The 22,171-nt window shown below is 42.6% G+C and overlaps 2 protein-coding genes across 2 annotated transcripts in view; both read right to left on the bottom strand.

Moving 5' to 3' along the window:
* Positions 1-446, bottom strand: part of LOC109848195 (calmodulin-7) — a 6,275-nt gene extending 5,829 nt beyond the window's left edge. Inside the window, exon 1 of the mRNA XM_020417580.1 lies at positions 246-446. Coding sequence (XP_020273169.1) covers positions 246-321 — 76 coding nt within the window. The 5' untranslated portion in view covers positions 322-446. The remainder of the gene's footprint in view (positions 1-245) is intronic.
* On the bottom strand, positions 17,763-20,585 carry LOC109847189. The gene is made up of 4 exons (XM_020416433.1): positions 20,473-20,585; positions 19,200-19,795; positions 18,936-19,007; positions 17,763-18,246 (listed from the first exon to the last, which is right to left on the bottom strand). The coding sequence occupies exons 1-4, from the start codon at positions 20,583-20,585 to the stop codon at positions 17,861-17,863; spliced, it is 1,167 nt and encodes a 388-aa protein (XP_020272022.1). The 3' UTR covers positions 17,763-17,860.

The following is a 22,171-nucleotide window of genomic DNA, read 5'->3' as shown; positions in this document are numbered from 1 at the left end:
TCGCGATGAAAATCAACTACAACAGACAATATCAAAGATATAGCATATTCAATCAATCATCAATCAAATAAATCCAAATCTAACTAAAATTAACTTTCCAAAACATCAGCCGTACCGATCACTATACAAACCCTAACTAAACAAAAATTGGTCAAATCAAGGTCAGATCCATCAAAGATCAGCTCAAATTCAAGGATAATAAGTAGATATCTGAAGAAAGGGGATCCAAGCGAAGCAAATCTGACCGTCTCCGTCCTTATCGAACAGGCTGAAGGCCTCCTTGAACTCGGAGATCTGATCGTCGGTGAGCTGATCCGCCATTTCCACAGATCGAAGAGCAGAAAGATCGAAGGGATTTGTGAATTAATCGAGAATTGTTAATTATGATTAAAGAGAGCAATAACGAGATGAGAAAAAGGAGGGTTTTTTTATTTATACGGCGGCGATGATTGCGCTGGGCCCCACAGACATACAACGAACCTTGCTCTTATTCCGGTCGAACCTTGAGCTGGCCGTTGTTACGAAAACACCCCTATTATTTGGAGAAAATTACGGAGATAGTACGGATTCGGGGTTCGGATCTGGATCAGATACGAAACCCGAATTTTGTGTTCGGTCGGGTTGTATAATCAGCCTGACCTCACCTAAGTTGGCTCTCAACACCAGCCCACGAACTCTCGTACATTTTTGATACTATAAGGCTGTGTTTGGCCATCATTCAAAAACTAAGAACGGATCCTAACTAGGAACTATTTTCGGCCAAAAGAAAACTAGACCAATATCAGTCCAGTTTTTACTATACACAGATTTTTCCAACGTGAGACCGAGATCAAAGCTGGCTGTTTTGATTGTTAAGCACATATGACCTTAATTGTGAAGCATAATCATGAGCTATGTTATTCGAATTTTGAATGATATAAGTATTAAGATGTAGTCCGTATAATAGCTTCTATTTGAGTATTTATTTCATATTATATAGTACAGATGAAAACAAGTATACGAAGGTTACGAGGCAAAACGACGCGAAAATTAGAGCTTACGTTGATTTCAGCATTGGAACCATCTATGGTCTATAGTGAATCATCGATGGTAAAGGCTCATCGATGATCTATAGTGAATAATCTTAGAATTTTTGAAAAATGATTTCAAATCATCGATGGTCTACAGTGAACCATCGATTGCCACCACACACCATCGAATAATCATTTATGGTGTATAGTGAATAATGGTAGATTTTTAGAACCTCAAAAATCAAACCATCGATGATCCACATGCACCCATCGATAGTGCTCAGGGAACCATCAATGATCATGAGGAATCACTGATGGTGACGACGATTTTTTGTAGATTTGAAGAGTTAATCACAATCGTTCGTTGATCCCTTTTATCTCAAACTTCCACTATAATTTGGATATCTCTTTCCTGATTTATGAGAGGTTATTTAAGATTGAAAGAGATGATTTTTGGAGAGAGTTCTAGGTCTTTAAAAAATAGAGCTTTAAGAAGAAAATTCTAGGGTTTGTTAGAAGAAAATTGATTTACGATTTGAACCCTTGGACCTCAACAAATTCTTTCTTGCTACGCTCAACAATATCGAATCATCTTAGCGAGAAGAGTTACCCTTGAAATCACTATCTACATCATTCTTCATCAAGCTTCGCTTCAATCTTTTGAAGAATGTGTTGTTAATCAAAAGGGCTGCAATATCTTTCTGATTTTATGCTTAAACTATTTTGGCAGTATTTTTTTCTAAATTCTTGTTGAGATTTTTAGATTTCGCAAAAACCCCAAAAATCCTAAAAACCCTAAAAACCACCAATCGTAGCAAATAAAATCACACATAAAAATTAACGTAGAAAAGCCTCAACAGGAAAAAACCACGGGATTGAAATATCAACTATCACCTTCAACTTATAATCTTTTACACAGATAAAGACTGTAAAACCCTCTCTCTCACACAATACATTGAACTCGGTTACACCATCTGTTAAACAATAATTACAAGGATATTGTATATCTCTCTGTTAAAAAAACCTAGAATATGATGCTATATTTAAAGAAACCCCTAACTTGCCTACCAAGTCAACTTGTCCTATATAAAAACTGTTAACTTGACCTTTAAGAAAGCTACTAGGACTGGATTTAGCCTTCAAATCTAGATTTAACTTGGAGTTTTAATCGACACCTAATATATCCTTCCTCGATGAAAAATCTCCACGTATCTTAACGACTTTAGAAAAACTCACTCTCTTCTTCTTCTTCTTCACCTCTCCTTGAAGATAAGAGTCTAAGAAGAGTTACATGTACCATTAGCAGAATGTCCTTCTAAATAGAAAATATGATTGCTATTCTTCCTCCCTCGTAAAATCAAATCACCATCTCTATACACTTTGTACCACTCTCCTTCACCCACATAGTTGTACCCACGCGATGCTATCTCATCCAATAAAATTAAATTAACACCACATGATAGCATATATCTCACACGGTGAAGAATTCTGACATTTCTAGTGTGAAGCTATAGGCAAACACTCCCAATACCTTCAACCTTCATCTTCTCATTGTTTTCAACGATCATGTTATCAAATTCTTCATCCATTTTTAATGTATTAAAACACTCTTTGTTGCTATATACATGCATAGAGGTTGCTGAATCTAACACCCAAGTGTTACTCGCATCAGTACCGGCATTCCCCATCACCAGCACCACATCTTCATCACACACAACTGCCAAAGAGTCCTCATTCTTCCCATTTTCTTGAAGCTTTATCTGTCTAATACTTTTCAAATCATCTTACATCTTGGAACATCCGAACTGAATGTGACCCTTCTCTCTATAATAGTAGCACTCTCTTTCGCTGTCATCTTGGGCCCGAGATTTTAACATTCCTTGATAACTATCACATCTCATCTTACTCCTCCTTTGATTAGAACCTTCAAAAGCTAATCTCATTCTCACGTAGGAGTGCTATTGTAGGCTGTCTAAAAATTACTATAGATAGCTGATCCTCATCAAATACCGATGATGAAAGTTACAATTTGACAGCTTCTCGAATACTATAATTTAAAAACTTTCACGTAGGTCGATGAAGGTTACAATCTGACGACCTTCACAATAATCGATAAAAGCTCTAATTACTCTCATATTTTCAAGGACCCAAGACGAATGTTACAAGATGGCGATTTTTTCAACACTCTAGCAAAAGAGACTACAAATTAAGGGTCTCTTCAAATCAAAATGTAGATATCTCTCAAACCGTAAGGAATTTGACAAAAAGGACAGGAGCAAACCAAACCCTTTAGGTGGGTTTGATCAGCTCCGTCTCGTCGAGATAGTCAATTTTATATATAATTCGTCCAATTCTGACTTACGGTTTGAAAGTTATGACATGTTCTTCGCAGCAAGTTATGTTCTGAAGCCCGTCTGCAAGACTGAACTTCGCCTGAGCATTGGACTTCACCGAAAGCTCGCCAAGCTCGCCTGAGGCTCACCTCTGCGTTCCATAGTCAAAACACAGAGTTTATCTCTGCTTCCCAATAACAAAACATAGGGTTCATCGCTGCGCTCCAGATCCAAACGCAGCTTTCATTGTTGCGTTTTCAGCATAAAACACAAGGTTCATCGTTACGTTCCAGATCGAAACACAACTTTAATTGGCGCATTTTCAGCCCAAAACACAAGGTTCATCACTGTGTTCCAGATCCAAACGCAGCTTTCATTGCTGCATTTTCAGTCCAAAACGTAGGATTCATCGCTGCATTTCAGATCCAAACGCAGCTTTTATTGCTGTGTTTTTAGCCCAAAACACAGAACCCAACTCTGCATCCCAGGATCAAAATGTAGAGTTCATTCCAGAACACGAATTACGTGTTTAACTATTTCAAACAGAACCTGAACGGTTTCAAAACTGTTTTTTCACTTAATGGGGGCAGTTACATCCCATAAACCCTCATTAAGGAAAGATTTAAGGGGGCGGTTATACCCCATAAACCCTCATTACGGAGCAAATTAAGGGGGCAGTTACACCTCTGAATCTCCTATAAATAGCTAAAATTTTAGCTTAATTAAAGACTGATTCTTTGGAGGGAACTTTTCTGGAGAATTAAGATCGACAATTATCTCTTGGAGCATCTTTGGATCTTGGAGGTCCTGAAGCATCATCAAGAGCCATTCTCGGAGCTTTTTATTGGCTTGTGGATTATTTTTGGTCTAATTAAAAAGGATTAATTTCCTTTTCTCGGATCAACTCTTTCATAGAGTTTTAAACTCGCTCTGAGTTATTAAACTTGTTAAGAGTCCTGTTCAAACTTGCCACACAAGTTCTCCTTAACATCAAGTCAAGACGAAAATATCATGTTCCAACGAGGTGAAGCGTTCAGATCATCAATGAAAAGCAAACTCGACGTAAGCATTCGAGAGAGGCATTCCATCGACACCAAGAAGAACCCAGATTAAACAAAGAGAATGATCTCCGTCGATCCCTTCTCTCTTTTGTAAATCAGGAATCTGATACAAGAAGGTTGTAATTTTTTTCTAAGTTTATTAGAGAGAGATTGTATTGAGAGAATTGTAATTAATTTTTTTTCTAAATCTGTTAGAGAGAATAATACAAATTCTATTATTAATTTTCTTCTTTCAATTTTCCCAACAAACATCTATCACATGATCGAAATTCAAAGTCTGCCTCCTCACAATTATCGTTTGAACCAACGGTTTGTATGATTTTGGTAGGAAGACAGTAGGAGTAGCGCTTGTTCTTTTCTTTAATCTCCTCATAAATATTCATGAATTGATGCCCCAGCTGATTAATGTAGGCATCGAAAATTGCCTATAGGTCTCCACGAACAGCTCAGTGTTAAAAAATGATGATGAACGTCACCATCTGGTTCACAGAAGCTTGATTGATGTCGGTGAATGCTTAAAGTAAACCGACGAACTACGTGAAACAACGGAGCTTCGGAATGATGAAGATACGAATTGATCGGGAACCTCGTATCGTTCACAAACGGCGAAATACCCTTCGTGTCTTATTTGTTCAAATTATTGGAGCTTATAGAACTCTTCGTCAGCTTTCTAACGCACTTGGAATCACTCAAATCCGAGTTCGGACGAAGAATTTACGGCGGAAACAATCAAACAGGCATAACACGGCGTCTCAGCTTGAATGAGACACCCTAGGGTGTCTCGGCCCAGTTTGAGACACCCTGGGGTGTCTCCAATGCAGAAATGGCCTTTTAGGTTGTTTTAACCGCCCGAAACCCCCTGGAGTCTATAAATACAGCCCCGGGTCCTCATTTTTTTGAGATCTGGAATTCTCGTGCCTCGGCGAAGCCCTGCCGGATTGAAGACTTAAAGTGCACAGATTTCAGAGAGGAGGAGGAGTTAGATCTGCAGCCCGATTCGTTCCTTAGGGTTATACCGTTGCGGTAATCTTAAGAAGAGTGATTATCTCGCTTCGCCGAGATAAGAGCTACAGTTTCTCGATCCCTTCGCGGATAGACGAAGCTCTGCCTAATTTTTCAGCAAGTAGATCTGATCGAAGGTGGTCCACGGATAAACCCCGACACAGGCAAAGATCCCACGCAAACAGAAGACCGATAAACGATCTCTGCGTTTGTTTGATAAAGTTATAAACTTTTTTTATTTTTATTGTGTAAGGAGATCTTATAAAAAGATTAACTTTTTATTTTATTCGAGTTTATTGTAACGACTAAAGTTGTAATAGATTCGGTAGCAATGAAAACAATAAAGAAATCAACTTTCACCGCAAACAAACTGGCGACCACAGTGGGAGCCAACAGCCTCGCTGCCGAGGCTGTCGTGACGCAACCGGCATTCAAGATCCGGGTGAATGAAGAGATCGAATACGAATTCGATCAACAAAAGTTTGAAGAGTACCTCTCTTCCTCCTCCTCCAGATCCGCCTCTCCAAACAGGCGCAGGAAGATCTCCTCTTCTAAGAACGCTCGCGGGACCTCAGGATTGAAGATCCAAGATCCCCTCGCCGCTGCTGCACCCGTGCCCCATGGCGTCCCTACAGCATCCAAAGAGGTCAAAGCTACAGATCCAGACCTCCCTTCCGCCGTGAAGGTAAATACTGAAGGTGCTCCAGCTTTGTCAAAGAGGGCGCGCCAAAGACGGCGTCAATGCCTTGCACGACAATTGGCTAAGGCCGCAGAGTCGATGGACGGGATCCGCTACACGGAGGATCTGAAATTAAGGCAGCGCCAAGAACAGCAACGGCGAACCGCCAGCCTCTCCTCTAAGGCAGAGACGAATGAATGGGTCCGCGTTAAGAAGACTCGCTCCACTCTCGAAGAGCGAATCAAGAAACGTCGCGCATTACTCGCGCATGCCTGAGTCCTTCTGCAGAAAGCGGAAGAGATGCAGAAAGAAGAGACGGTCAAGAAACCGCCCAGACATAAGCAGGTTTGGGTGCCAAAGACAAAACCGGCACCTAAAACAAAAGTGGACGGAGTTACCGTCCAACCTTCTTCAAATTCAGATCCCGTTTCCCCTGACCCCGCACCTCCGGTGAAGCCAAGTAAGAACGTGGGTCCTGCAAGATCCAGAGTTCCGTTGAAAGGTCGCCTCGGTCCCTTACCAGAAGATCGAGGTAAAGCACCTGTCAAGGAGCGATTGGGACCGTTGAAAGGTCCCCGAACAACAAACCAGACTGGGGGTCGTACCAATCCCCCTAAGAAAGATGACAAAGGTAAAGCTCCTATTACCGACCGCATTGGATTGCGGGTTGAAGTTCGAGAGCCCGTTAGGTTTTCACGCTCGCAAAAGCGTAAACTTGAACGAGCGACTTTTGAAGACGCCAATAAAGCGTCGTATCGCCAGAGGGAAACATATTCGTCTGATGACGATAGTGTTATACCTGGGAAGTCCTGCCAACACTCTATGGGTTGCTTCAATTACCAAACTGACGAGTTGTACTATAGGGCCGGGGGTACGGATAAGTCTCGAAAGAGAAACATTCGAGACAGAGATTCTCGTTGTCCGTGTGCCAACATAATCAAGGCAGTGCTATCAGAATGCTGTTGTTCTAAAGCCACAAGAAGAGTTTCTGTGTTTGAGAGAATCTCCACCAGAACATCCGAGGCCAGACCAAGACACTTCCGTAGAAGGAAACCTACTCTTCAGGAGGATGAATTTCCAGAAGTGTCCGTCAATATGACCGGAAGAGGAAAGTCAACGCGACACTTTAGTCCGGACCAGTTCACCGAGGTGTCCCAACGTATGACTCGATTGCGATCAGGGACCAGTAGGCGAAAGAACTACCAAAGAATACAGAAGGGACTTCCTTCAGACGATGAAACTTCGGAGGTTTGTTCGGATGCCGGCTCGGATGATGAAACTTCAGAGGTTTGCTCGGATGCCGGCTCGGATGCTTGCTCAGCGATGGCCTCCGATGACACCGCTTCAAGTGCAGGACAGCCCTACGAGTCACTCATGATTAGCGCCGAACCGGTGGCTAAGTTGCTCGAGGACGCTCTGACTAAGCAGAAGGAAACTTTCAAGTTTGAAATGGAGATGGCCATGCAGCAGATGAGAGAAATGCATGACCAGCAGATCGCAGTATTGACAACTCATCAAGGAGAGTCTAGTCGTCGTAACAACCCGAATCAAGATGATAATGAGCGGGAAGAGGATAATGCCAACATGAACACCCCTCCCGTCAACAACAATAACGGGGGTGGTCCCTCGGATGATAATAATGCGAAAGAGGACCACATTACTTCTCCCAGAAATCACTCGAAAACAGATACGAGTGAGGATAAGAAAATAAGGGACTTGGAGAGCAAGATTAACGCATTGATGAGTGCTCAAGAAGTGAAAAGGTCTGGGATACCATGTCCATATCCAAGGGAGTGGGAATCAATTCCATACCCGGCGAAATTTAACTTGATCAATTTTACGCCATTTGATGGGAAGGGTTCCCCAACCTAACACTTGATATATTTTAAGTCCCACTTAGGGATAATCTCCGGGAATGAACCCTTAATGGTGCGGTCATTCGTTAGCACTCTTCGTGGAGCAGCCTTCGATTGGTATCGTCGCCTCAAGCCGGGGAGTATCAGCAGTTGGGATGACATGGAGGACATGTTTCTGACAAACTTCTTCGATGACGACACCGAGATTTCAATCGGCACACTATTTGACGAGAAGCAGAAAAATGGTGAGACGGTCGAAAACTTCGTGAAGAGATTCCGGAACAAAGCGATGAATTGCAGGGATCCGGTCAGTGAAGACTTCATCCTCGAGACTTGTCACAATAATCTTTCATTGGACATCCTCGAAGCTATGGGAATGGCACCACCAAAGACATGGAAGGACTTAAAAGTGCGAGGAGAACGAGTCGAGCGATTCCTTAAAAGGAAGAAGGCAGAAAGAGGTCAGACGGCAAATAACGCTCCACAACAGAACTTTGCCCCTAAAGGTAAAGGAAAAGCACAGGCGAATGCGGTGGACGCGAACCAAACGTTCGAAGTACAAGCACAACTGCAACAACAACAGCAGAAGACCGATAAACGATCTCTGCGTTTGTTTGATAAAGTTGTAAACTTTTTTTATTTTCATTGTGTAAGGAGATCTTATAAAAAGATCAACTTTTTATTTTATTCGAGTTTATTGTAACGACTAAAGTTGTAATAGATTCGGTAGCAATGAAAATAGCAACTTTCACCGCAAACACTGTAAACAAACTGGCGACCACAGTGGGAGCCAACAGCTTCGCTGCCGAAGCTGTCGTGCCGCAGCCGACGATCAAGATCCTGGTGCTCGAAGAGGTCGAATACGAATTCGACCAGCAAAAATTCGAGGAGTACGTCTCCTCCTCTTCCTCCTCCAGATCTGCCTCTCCTTGCAGGTGCAGGAATGCCTCCTCCTCCAGGAAGATCCGCTGGTCTTCAGATCTGAAGACCCAAGAAGACGATCTCTCCGCCGTCGCTGTTGTAGTTACACTTCGCAACGATCCGCCGGCTTCCAAAGAAACCAGATCCAACGTTCGTGACAACTCCTCGAAAGTCAAGGAGTTGCCCGTTGAATGTGCACCAGTGTTGACGAAGAGGGCTCGTCAAAGGCGCCGTCAACATCTCGCGCGTCAATTTGCCAAGGCTTTGGAGCCTGTTGACGGGATCTGCTATAATACGGATCTGAAACGCAGAAGGCGCAAAGTGTTCCGGCAACAAGCTTTGGGAACCTCCTCCTAATCACCTACTAACGAATGGGTTCATGTCAAACGAACCCGTTCAACTCTTGAGGAGCGTATCCACAAGCGCCGCGCACTGCTAGCGCAGACGAGGATCCTTGTACGGAATGCACAAGAGTTACAGAAAGGAAATGTGGTCAAAAAGCCACCAAGATCTAAGCAAGGTTGGATGCCAAAGGTCAAATTAGCGCCTAAGGCAAAAGCATCCGAAGCTGCTCTCCGGCCTTTGTCAACTCCAGATCCTGTTCCTATTGCTCTCGCACCTCCGGCGAAGCCCTACGACAGCGTGGATCTCCCCAAATCTAGAGTCCCATTGAAGGATTGCATCGGTGCTCTACCCGAGGATTGAGGCAAAGCGCCTATTAAAGAAAGCTTGAGACCATTGAAGGAACTTCGAGCAAACACCCAAACTGGGGGTCGTACGCGACCTCCTAACAAAATGATTTCTACAACGGCCCGCTTGGCAGTGCGTGCAGAAAATCAGGAGCCCGTTAAGGTTTCACCCTCACAAAGGTGTGATTCCAAGCGTGTGACTCCTGTAGACACCAACAAGGTGATGTTTACTCAGAGGAAAACGCGTCAGACAGACGAACGCGTTATACCTGAGAATCCATGTACGCAGCCGGTAGATTACTCCGACCGCAACGTCGATGAGTTGTACTATCGGGATGGGGGTACGAATAAATCTCGAAAGAGAAGTACCCGGGAAGCGGACTATCACTGTCCGTGTATCAAAATCATCAGGGCAGTATTATCAGCGTGTAGCTTCCCCAAGACCGCTCCACAGAGGGTCTCGATATTTGAAAGGATCTCCCCCAGAACGCCAAAGACCAAGCCAAGGCGTTTCTGTAGAAAAAGTCCAACTGTGCAAGATGATGAACTTCCAGAAGTCACAGTTAATATGGTTGATAAGGGGAAGTCAACGCGAAACTTCAATCCTCGTCATCTTTCGGACATATCCCTACGTATAACTCGGTTACGGTCGGGAACCGTTAGACAAAGGGACTATCAGAGGATGAATCAATGATTATCCTCGGATGACGAAGTGTCAGATGCTAACTCTGCAGTCGCTTCTGACAAAACGGTATCCAGCCTAGGTCAATCCCGCAAAGTGTTGATGATTAGCACAGACGAGATCACTAAAATGGTTGAGGATGCCTTGGCCAAACAAAAAGAGAACTTCAAGTTCGAAATGGAAATGGCCATGATGCGAATGAGGGAAGAGCATGATCAACAAATTCGGGTTCTATCCAATCAAGTCAGAGTTGAATCCAGCCGTCACACCCAGAACGCCACAATCGACAGTGATTCAGAAGTGGACGAAATCATCATGGCCGACGCACCTCCCAAAAATACTGGGTGTAGTTCAAATGCACCCTCTTCAGATAACAATGCTGGGGGGTGGTTCCGCCAAAGATAATAATACTGGGGGTGGTCCCACCAAAGATGACAATGCTGGGGGTGGCCCCGTTATTCCTCTCAAGAATTGTCCAAATCAGGATATAGATGAGGATGAAAAGATGAAGGATCTCGAGAGCAAAATTGATGCCCTGATGTCTGCTCAAGAGGTAAAGAAGACCGGCATTCCATGTCCTTACCCGAAAGAATGGGATTCGATCCCGTATCCGGCGAAGTTCAACCTGATCAACTTCACGCCGTTCGACGGGAAGGGTTCCCCCATTCAGCACCTGATCTATTTCAAGTCCCATTTGGGAGTGATATCTGGCAACGGGCCTCTGATGGTCCGGTCATTTGTTGGCACCCTTCACGGGCCCGCCTTCGATTGGTATCGCCGCCTCAAGCCCGGAAGCATCAACAGCTGGGAGGACCTGGAAAGCATGTTCCTCGCTCATTTCTTCGATGATGACGCCGAAGTGTCGATCAGGACACTCTTTGATGAGAAACAAAAAGACGAAGAGTCGGTGGATACATTCATCAAACGCTTTCGCAATCAGGCAATGAACTGCAAGGATCCCGTCACGGAGGAATTCGTCTTGCAAACCTGTCATAACAACTTGTCCATTAACATCTTGGATGTTATGGGAGTAGAGCCACTCAATACCTGGAGAGAGTTGAAGGCGCGCGGAGAGCAGGCCGAACGATTCCTTAGAAGGAGGAAGGTTGAAAGATGCCAACCGATGACTAACCCTCTGAATCCGGGTCTCGTTTCCCATGAGGAAGGGAAGGCACCTACAACGGTTATTGATGTTAATCAAACGTCGCAACAGCATCCCCGAAGACAGCAGAAGACTTCGGATCCGAGGCTCCAAAAAGAGTACTCATTCAAGGACGATGACGTTCCAGCCATCTTCGAGACCCTTCTTGAAAACAACAAGATCAAGCTGCCACCCATCACAAATCAGGAGGAAGCTGACGGTACTGCGGATCCGAAGTACTGCGCGTACCATAGGAGGATTCTTCATCCCACTAAGGCTTGCTTTACTTTAAAGAATATCATCCAAACCTTGGTTGAAGCCGGCGTCATAACGCTAGGATAAGCCAAATAAGAACGGCAATACTCCAAAGAGTATACGAGTATAAACTGCTTCTCATTCCTCCAATCGGTATATGAAGTTAAACTGCTCACTGATACTCCAATAGGTATATGAGTCTAAACTGTTTCCTACCATTGATGGGAAGTTCCTGGAGAATGTTACGCTAATATTCTTAAGGATAACCCAGACATGTAATGGAGTACAAAGTCAGACCCAGTTCCAAGAAGGAAGCTGGGGGTGGATGATTCATGTAATGGGAAGTTCCCAGAAGAACGCTATATGTAATTTTCTCAGGGATAACTCGATAATTACGAACAAAGTGATAAACACTAAACCCCCACTATGATTTGTACTACCACTCTCACTGTCTACTTGGTCAAACCTTCCTACAGTTAAGACCACAACCAAAGTCCCCTCTCGATTCCTTCCATGAACGAGAGGTCCACTTTCAAATTGAACCACTTTCACTGCTTCCTTGGTCAAACCTATAAAAGTTAGGGCCACAACCAGATTCTCCTCTCGATTCCTTTCATGAACGAGATGTCCACTTTCAATTGAGCAATCAAACCTATAAAAGTTAGGATTGTCTCTAACTTCACTTAGTCAAACCTGCAGATAGTTAGGGCTAAGATTGAGTTATCCCTTTCGATAAACGAAAGACTTCCATCTTTTCCTTTTTTAGCCAAACCTATAAAAGTTAGGGTCAAAATCGGAATTTCCCCTTAATAAATGAGGGACTCTTTTTGGGTCGAATGACCAATCCTATAAAAGTTAGGGTCGCTTGAATCTTTCCGATTCTCGGAGTGGAGATCCCACTCCTAGTTTCATCTTTCCGGATTCTGGGTGGTGGAGATCCCACTTCGAGTTTCCTTTCCAACTGAAGACAGAATATAAAATTCTTCCTCTTCGATGCCGGGAGATAGAATATAAAATTCTTCCTCTTCCATTTTGGGTTCGTCTTTACCCTGAGAAAAGACACAATTCTCAACTTCAAATCCGTACATCCTATGCACGGAGAACTTTATCTCGACTCCTAAATAGAGATAAGCTTACTTCTAATACACGTTGCCGGTTTAGTCTTTTACCGATTGAAAAGGACACCAGAATCCAGTCTGGAGTATTTTATCCCGAAGCCTAAGTAGGGATAAGTCAACGCTTAACCCGCGTTGCTGGGTGGTTCGTTCCCGTAAAAATGATCGAGTCTACGTATTCAGCATCGTAGCAACAAAAATCCATGCCTTTTATGCATGGGGAATTTTGGGATTTTTATCCTGAATCCTAAGTAAGGATAAGTCAGCGCCTAACACGCGTTGCCGGGTAGCCTGTTCCTGTAACAATGGCGAAGTCTACGTATTCGAAGTCGTAGCATCAAGTCTAAGGGAGTTCATTCCTTTAGCACAACGTCACATTCGGAACGGATGTAAACAATCCGCTTGCTAGCCCGACTCGAACGGTAGTCGGTAAAGGCACATCAAATCCGTTGAGGGCTGAGGATTTACCAAAAATCCTAAGCCTACGTCTAACACACGTTGCCGGGTAGTCTATTCCCGTGAGAAAGACGAAGTCTACGTATTCAACATCGTAGCACTAAAAGGGTTAACTCTTTTAGCTTAACGTCACATGTGGAACGGAATTAAACAATCCGCATGCTAGCCCGACTCAAACGGTAGTCGGTAAAGGCTCATCAAACCCGTTGATGGCTGAGGATTTTCCAAAAATTCTATAAATGCGAGTCATTGACGCACCAGCTCCACTAGTTGGTCTCGTGACTTGAGCATCCAACAACTTCAGGATAAGATCCACACATGCAGATGAATCAACTTTAACAGTTGGTCCTACAGCCCCAACACTTGGGACCGCCGTGCTCCAATATCTTAAGAGCTTAAACTGTGTATACTTCAGTAAACGTACGAGTATAAACTGTGTCAACGTCGGGCGGTCTGAAACCCAAAGTCAACACTGAGCAATCTGTAACCCTAGGTCAACGCCGGTTAACGCGTAACCCTAGGTCAACGATAGTCAACGCGTTGCGATCAAAAAAGTCAACGTACGACATTCGAAACCCTAGGGTCAACGCCGGTCAACGCGTAACCCTAGGTCAACGCCAGCCAACGCGTTGCGACCAAAAAAAGTCAACGTACGACGTTCGAAACCCTAGGGTCAACGCCGCTCAATGCGTAACCCTAGGTCAACGTCAGTCAACGCGTTGCGATAAAAAAAGTCAACGTACGACGTTCGAAACCCTAGGGTCAACGCCGGTCAACGCGTAACCCTAGGTCAATGCCAATCAACGCGTTGCGATCAAAAAATCAACTCAATGACACGAGCCAAACTCAACTCATCAGTTGCAGATTTGAGACTTCGACGATGGCCAGACGATAAACGCAACGCCGGAAGGATTTCAGCTATTCATCAAAGCATCGAGTAGACTAAAAATCGAATGAGTCAAGAAACGAAGCTAACTACAGGTCCTTTACGCCGACTGAAGGCTGGACCAATCACATCCAAAGTATTCCAGCCTCTTCTACAAAAGAAACGAGTCTGGAATGCTTTGGAGGGGATATCTGTAGGCATCAAAAATTACCTATAGGTCTCCACGAACAGCTCAGTGTTAAAAAATGACGATGAAAGTCACCATCTGGTTCACAGAAGCTTGATTGATGTCGGTGAACGCTTGAAGTAAACCGACGAACTACGTGAAACAACGGAGCTTCGGAATGATGAAGATACGAATTGATCGGGAACCTCGTATCGTTCACAAACGGCGAAATACCCTTCGTGTCTCATTTGTTCAACTGATGATATAATCATTGGAGCTTATAGAACTCTTCGTCAGCTTTCTAACGCACTTGGAATCACTCAAATCCGAGTTCGGACGAAGAATTTACGGCGGAAACAATCAAACAGGCATAACACGGCGTCTCAGCTTGAATGAGACACCCCGAGGTGTCTCAGCCCACCCGAGACACCCTTGGGTATCTCGGCCAAGGCTGAGACACCCTAAGGTGTCTCGGCCCAAGCCGAGACACCATAGGGTGTCTCGGCCCAGTTTGAGACACCCTAGGGTGTCTCGGCCCAGTTTGAGACACCCTGGGGTGTCTCCAATGCAGAAATGGCCTTTTAGGCTGTTTTAACCGCCCGAAACCCCCTGGAGACTATAAATACAGTCCCGGGTCCTCATTTTTTAAGATCTGGAATTCGCGTGCCTCGGCGAAGCCCTGCCGGATTGAAGACTTAAAGTGCACAGATTTCAGAGAGGAGGAAGAGTTAGATCTGCAGCCCGATTCGTTCCTTAGGGTTATCCCGTTGCGGTAATCTTAAGAAGAGTGATTATCTCGCTTCGCCGAGATAAGAGGTACAGTTTCTCGATCCCTTCGCGGATAGACGAAGCTCTGCCCAATTTTTCAGCAAGTAGATCTGATCGACGGTGGTCCACGGATAAACCCCGGCACAAGCAAAGATCCCACGCAAGCAGAAGACCGATAAACGATCTCTGCGTTTGTTTGATAAAGTTGTAAAATTTTTTTATTTTCATTGTGTAAGGAGATCTTATAAAAAGATTAACTTTTTATTTTATTCGAGTTTATTGTAACGACTAAAGTTGTAATAGATTCGGTAGCAATGAAAACAATGAAGAAATCAACTTTCACCGCAAACAATTAAATGCATTGATATGGTCTTGAATAGCAGTACATTCTTCCATCTTTAATGAATAAAGCTCCATCCTCAAATACAATCGATTTTTCATCGACTCCGACGCATAAATCCTCTCTAGCTTATCCCACAACCCCCTTAGCGTGATCTTCTGCATAACATTGCACTTGTTCTCAGGGGCGAGTGCCAAATAAATTGTGCTGACCGCCTTCCTGTGCAAGGAACTCCATTCATTATCATTCATCCCTTTAGGGGTTTTCTCCTTCGAAGCTTGATCAACACCCTGCTATACAAGAAGATCTTAAAACCGTACACCACCATATTGTAAAATTTGTCTTGCCATTGAATAGCGGAATATTGAGCTTCGAACCCCAAGATGTCATCATCCTCTAACTACAACCAAATTCAAACCAATCACTCAATAAGTTGACTTTGGCAGAACCGACATAAAAAACAAACTCAGCATGTCGAAAAATCTTAGGAACAACTCTTGGATCACCAAAATCCACGTCCACTTCCTTGATTAGAAGACAAATCAATCTACATTGTCGGATTTAATTTAAAAAATAATTTTTAACCAAACCTCCACTCATGAATAGTGTTCCCATTGCACTTGTCGTACCTTCATTTTTTTCTTAACATGTTGTTCACGTGATTCCTTTCTTTTTTCTCATGATCAGAGAACCCATAACTCCTCACAATCACAGCAGCTCGCACCTCCGATCAGTCTCTGATGGCCTCCTCAAAGTTCTCTCGTGCGCCGATGCCAATCCACGTTGTCTATCTCCAACGCCTCGCTGATAGCATTGGACAAACCTCTATGAACCATTGAACATCGCTCTGATGTTACTTGCTGGGAATTTTAGATCTCGAAAAAACCCCAAAAATCACCAAACGTAGCAAATACAATCACACACAAGGTTTAACGTAGTAAAGCCTTAACTAGAAATATCACGGGATCGAAAATAATCCACTATCACTTGCAAATTATAATCTTTTATATGGATAAAGACTATAAAACCCTCTCTCTCACAATACCCTTAAGATTGGTTACACCCTCTATTAAGCCCTAATTACAAGAATATTGTATCACTCTCTGTTAAAAAACCCTAGAATATGATGTATTATTTAAAGACACCATTGACTTGCCCACCAAGTAGGGGTGTTAACGGAGCCGATACGGCTCGGATATGGCACTTACCATATCCATATCCGCTTACCCATCTCGGATACGAATACGGATATACGTCGGTAAGAAAAATTCATATCCATATCCGTCAAAATCGGATACGGTTACGGATATAGATGCGGATATATAAACGGATATGCATGCGGATACAAAAAGAATATGAGAAAACTAGATAGTATTCAGAAAAATATAGTCATGTGATACAAAAAGAGTTCGTTAATATGTTCATTATGATTGAAAAGCTAAGATTAGACATCTTGATCGTCAAAATTAACCACAAATCCATAATCTAAGAATCGAAACTATCGTAAGAGTATTACCAATATGTATTCGGATATTTTCGGATACGGATACGGATATTTCACTACAAAACCATATCCGCAACCATATCCTATCGGTAATAGATTTGAATAACCATATTCGTATCCTAACGGATACGGTTACGGATATTTCCTCGGATACGAATACGGTTTGACACCCCTACCACCAAGTCAACTTCGCCTATAAGAAAATTATAAATTTAGCCTCTAAGAAAGCTACTAAGACTGGGCCTAGCCTTCAAAGCCAGATCCAACTTGGAGTTTAAGTCGGTACCCAACAGTTTTTACGGCATAGTCAAGTTAGTGATAAATGAGGATTTGAACTAGCTAAGGCTAGGTGTTACTCGCTTCGGAGAGTTAGTTAGACGATTAGTTTTGGATAGATTACATGGTGCGGTCTTTATAAGCCTACTGAATCGGATTGTGATTCAAGTGAACTCTTGGTATAGTGAGGAATCTCTGAACTGCTATAAAAATCCGGTGCATTTCATGATTGATTTTTAGTTTGATTGTTCGCTTTTATTTTTCTGTATTTCCACTGCTTATTCTGTGTTTTAGAAAAATTGTAGTAAATCTGTTCAGCCTAACCCCAACCATGCATCTCAGATCTAACAATAAATAAGCTCAAATGTCCATTGCCAGTGCATATTCTTGCAGTATGCCAGTGTCAATTATGTCTCTCTTCTGATTATTTTTTGGCACAAGACCAAGCTGAATAAGGCTTTAAGGTCACTGTTTAAACATGTGAAACATCTTCACATCCGTTACACAAGCTTCACTCATAAAAATTTTAAAAAAAAATTCGATACTGCTTATTTCCTACGAACTCCTAAAAAGAATAAATTAAGCACATGAAATTTGTCAAAATTTAAACTTATCACTCAGATTAGATTCTCAAATTCATATTATTAATAGTTAATAACATATGATTAATACGACAATATATAATCTAGCAACTGCTCATGATCACATCAAATTAACGAACTAAAAACAGAGCCTCTTCCTACACGTCCATTGTGAAATCAACCCCTTGAAGCCAACCCCCAACATCTCCCTCACAAACTCATCTACCAACTCTCTAAATATACCTCTCTCTACTATAACAACAACTTTTCCTAGCTCACACGTTTGCTCTAAAACCCCGTTCTCCCAAATTTCACTCACACTCTCTGTCAATGCTTGGCTCCTCTTGCGCTCAGACGGATGTCGATGATGATTGACTTCTGTTAGCCTCTTCGTCTGAGAGAATTGTTCGAGGAGGTTATAGTATTGCCTTTGAGTCGGCTTCGTCGGCAATCTATGGACGATGATCTGGTTGAAGAACGAAGAATGGCTCTGTCTGTCGTGCTTCTTGCTCTCGTTAAGGTCCCCTGCGTGCGTTATGGAGATTAGGAATTCATGAACTCTAAATGAAATATCTACTACTGGCGTAAGAGAAATTTGGTTAGGAATTTGTTCACGAGTAATTTAATTAGGCTATCATGCTGTTCTAAAGTATTAGTTAATTTATCGTCGCATGATTCCTACAAGATGTGTCAATTTAAAGAGAGTGGTAATATTTGAGTTCATAGAAGTATTAATACGACAGTGAGGATGTTTGATATTAGGCTAATACTACATCTTAGAAAATGGGTTGTCAAGCTATTGGCTTGTGAGCCTTCCATCCTGCACCGATGTGACTATGAAGGAAGTCTTTGTTTCTTGGCACCTCATCTTCATAAATAGACCGTCAACTTATTCAGAGTTTTTCCTAATTTAGATATATAAGTAGCTACGTCCTCCAGGGGCTGTTTGGTTCCCTGTTTTTGAGGGAAAGTCTCTCTTGAAAACCTGTCAAAAGTGTCAAAATCGTCACTTTTTGGCAGGCTTTCAAGCAAAATCGCCTCTTTTAGAGACGATTTTACTGAAAGCCTGCCAAAGAAGTGACACTTTGGCAGACTTTCAAGGAAAAAAATTTCTAACCAAACGGACCCTCAGCACAAGCACAAAGAGTACATCTGTAGTTAATTAAGTCTAACACGAATCTCCAAACTAGCTAGAGACAAAGTAAAGCGCTGACCTGAGATACACAAATGAGAAGCCTCTGGAGCTCTTAACTGGATGCATACACCTTGTGATTTCTGTTGTTGTTCTGCAACACATCCCCAGTTTTGAACAGATTATTCTAAATAAATAAAGAAAAGAGTACTACACGCAACAATGAAGCTACAAGGATAGTAAGTGCAAAACAGCCATAACCCACAAAGGGAAACTCTACCAACAAAAATCAGGATTTAGTATCAAAATGCTAATTATTTCAATTAATAAATGCATAGAACCTTACCCTTCTCCAATCTCATTTCGCCAACATAACAAGTAGGAGAAAATACAGGATCCAGAACTGAAACGGGGCTTGGTTGCTCTCCAACACTGTCCACGCTCTTCACAGTCTCCACGCTCTCATCTCCATCACCCTCCACGTTATCGCTTTTGTCTGCAACTCTCACCGCTTCGATGATCCTCTTCAATGACTTCAGGTCCTCGTCGCACTTCTCCAGCGCGCCGAGGAGCTTCCTCCTCTGTCTCCGCGCAGAGGCTGGCGAGCTCACGGAGTCTCCTCTAAGCCCATTAGTCGGCGCGATGGACTGTCGGCGGACGACGAGGGCTGCGAGGGAGAGTCCGCGGATGTTGGTCGCCGGAAAGCGAGTGGGGACAGCGTCGTGGCTGGCGTGGACTTCGCGACGAGACGAGTGCTGCGTTGTTCTACTCGTTCTTCTCCCTGGCGGCGGCGCTGGTCGGCCGTTGCGAGTTTTTGGGTGTCTGGTTTCTGTCGGCCTGGCGGTCGCGGCGGTGGTTGACGAAGGGTGATGGTCCCTCTTTCTTCTCCGGCCTAAAGAGTGATATATTGGTTGTTTGTTTTGAGATGAGATTTTTTTGTCCCTTTTGGGAAGAGTATTAATTTTGGTATATCCAAGTGATAGAAAATTCAAATAAAATTTAGAAAAACATTTAGTAATTTCGGACAGACCATTTGTAGTTCTATCGTCGCAGATAGATCTCATCGGATAGATAAAAGAGTAAAAAAAAAAATTAAAAATTTAAAGATCTATTCACAGTTAGGTGAGAGGGAGGAGTTTAATTAAGGGGGTCTGCCTGTAATCGGTCAATAATACATTAGTGCACGCGATCTATCCATAAAAAAAATGCGGTCCCAATATTTAAAAAAATAAGTTTATGTTTGCGTAAAAATAGTCTACTTTGGTACATGAAAAAGAAAGCTCAAAAATATGAAAGCAGCGCTAAAATATACAATAACAACACTCGATGCCAATCACAAATTAAGAAATTTTTTATAGAGAATATATGATTAATATAGCTGTATGTGTTTAATCTGATTAAATAAAATAAGTAATCCACAAATAAATAACCTCTGAAAATTTAGTACCGTAACTGATAGCGTCCACGGAAAAACAAATTAAAAAACCACTCAAAATTCTAATAAGTCGAGGTATAACAAATCACCTGAAGTGAGCCTCTTCTGAGAGCTGCACTACCCGGTTGTCGCGCCGGAGAGAAACCCTGGCAAGCGGATCCGGTCATGCAGCCGATACTCTTACAGCCGCCCGCCGTCTGCCAGCCTGCCGTTATCCGGTGCCGGCATCGTTGGTTCTCGACGAGACAGTGAGTTCATCAACTTCATGCTCTTCTTCTTCTTCTCGTTGCTCTCCATTGTCTGAACTCTTTTGCAGAGCTGCTTGCTGATTAAAGTGAAAGAGGAGGAAAAAAAAAAAAGCAAAAGAAAGCGATTTAAAGTGCAGGCAGACCGTTTCTTTTTGTCGCAGACTTGGGATCTACTGACCACATGTCCTCGTTGAATATATGGGGGAAATAATCGCATGGGTCCGGCCGTTTGCCATTGTTTATGTCAGAGTCATTGAGAAAGATGGTTAAACTTAGATAATTTATTTAGATGGGTAAAATGGGTGTCTTAGCTAAAATTTATTTTGAGGTTAATTGCAGCTAAGAACCCTCCGGGACTGTTTTGGTTCCCTGTTTTTGAGGGGAAAACTCTCTTGAAAGCCTGTCAAAAGTGTCAAAAATGTCACTTTTTGGCACATGGAACCAAAGAGCCCCTTAATATTGTTGTTCTGAACTTTCCATCTCCCTACTTTTATGTTTGCAGATGCACCTGGCCCCGAATGAAATTTTTTATTATTACGTAACATACCCCTTCGTATGCTTGATTAATGAATGAGATTGCGTTGATCTACCACTCTACTTTTAAATTTGGAATTATTGAATATAAAATTACAGCCCTCAACTTTCGTCATAATTTTAGAGTTTTGATTGATATAGTGACCGAAGTCTTTTATTATATGGTACCAGAACAATATGATTCAAATCCCATCAACCATAAATTTAAGGATTTAAAAAACTTGACACCCCTATTATTGGTGGATCTAGGATTTAACTGGGACAGGACAGGAGTAGTCTAATTTTAATTTTCCATCTACGGTTTCGTAATTACATAGGACGTCCTCTTAAGTGATGTTTTTCTCCCGTTGAACAGGGATATTAATTAATAATATAATTGGAGGGTGAGCGACATAATTTGATCATGGGCCCTAGCAGGGTGTAGGCCGAGCGAGCGGTGATGTGGTCCGGGTCCACATCATTTCTTTTGTGGTAACAGAACCGAAGCAGGGACGTTACGGCACGGGGCTAAAGAAGGGAGAAATTAAACAGGGGAAAAGAGAGAGCGGAGCGCGTGAGGGCAATGATGGGATCGCAATCCGACGCAAACAGCTCAAAGCCACCACGTGCCATGATTTTAGGACTCCCAAGTAAGTTGGCGTAAGCCTTTGAGTGGATGTGGGTCCTATTGACCAGATTCTTGGCCGAGAGACTATTTCCTCATTCATAAACTAAAAATGACCCAAAATATGAGTTTAATACTTTTCTTAGTGCATAATAAACTGGTTATCACCTAACATGTCTTTTATGTTGGCCTCATATTTTGGTTCCCTGTAACAAAACTCTTCATAAAAATTTAATAATATGTAGATTAATTATGATTTATTTATAATATAACTAGAGAGGAGTAATCACATCAAGCTACCCCGAAGGATTGTGTAATTACATGGTAGACCTTAACCCGTGTGTCTACATGGTTGACCTTAAGAAAAGGGGGGAACAAACCAAGTCCAATTTCATCCATTTATTATATTTAGACCATAACTCAAGATACCTGGAAGTAAATAATTTGCATAGATTCTAGTTTTCGCTCAAAATATTTGTATAGGAAACTTTTTGAGT

This window comes from Asparagus officinalis, chromosome 7 (genome assembly GCF_001876935.1).
Source record: "Asparagus officinalis chromosome 7, Aspof.V1, whole genome shotgun sequence".
In the NCBI taxonomy this organism is placed as follows: Eukaryota; Viridiplantae; Streptophyta; class Magnoliopsida; order Asparagales; family Asparagaceae; genus Asparagus; species Asparagus officinalis.
Note: the sequence above shows the minus strand (reverse complement) of the source record. Positions and strands in the feature narration are given on the sequence as shown.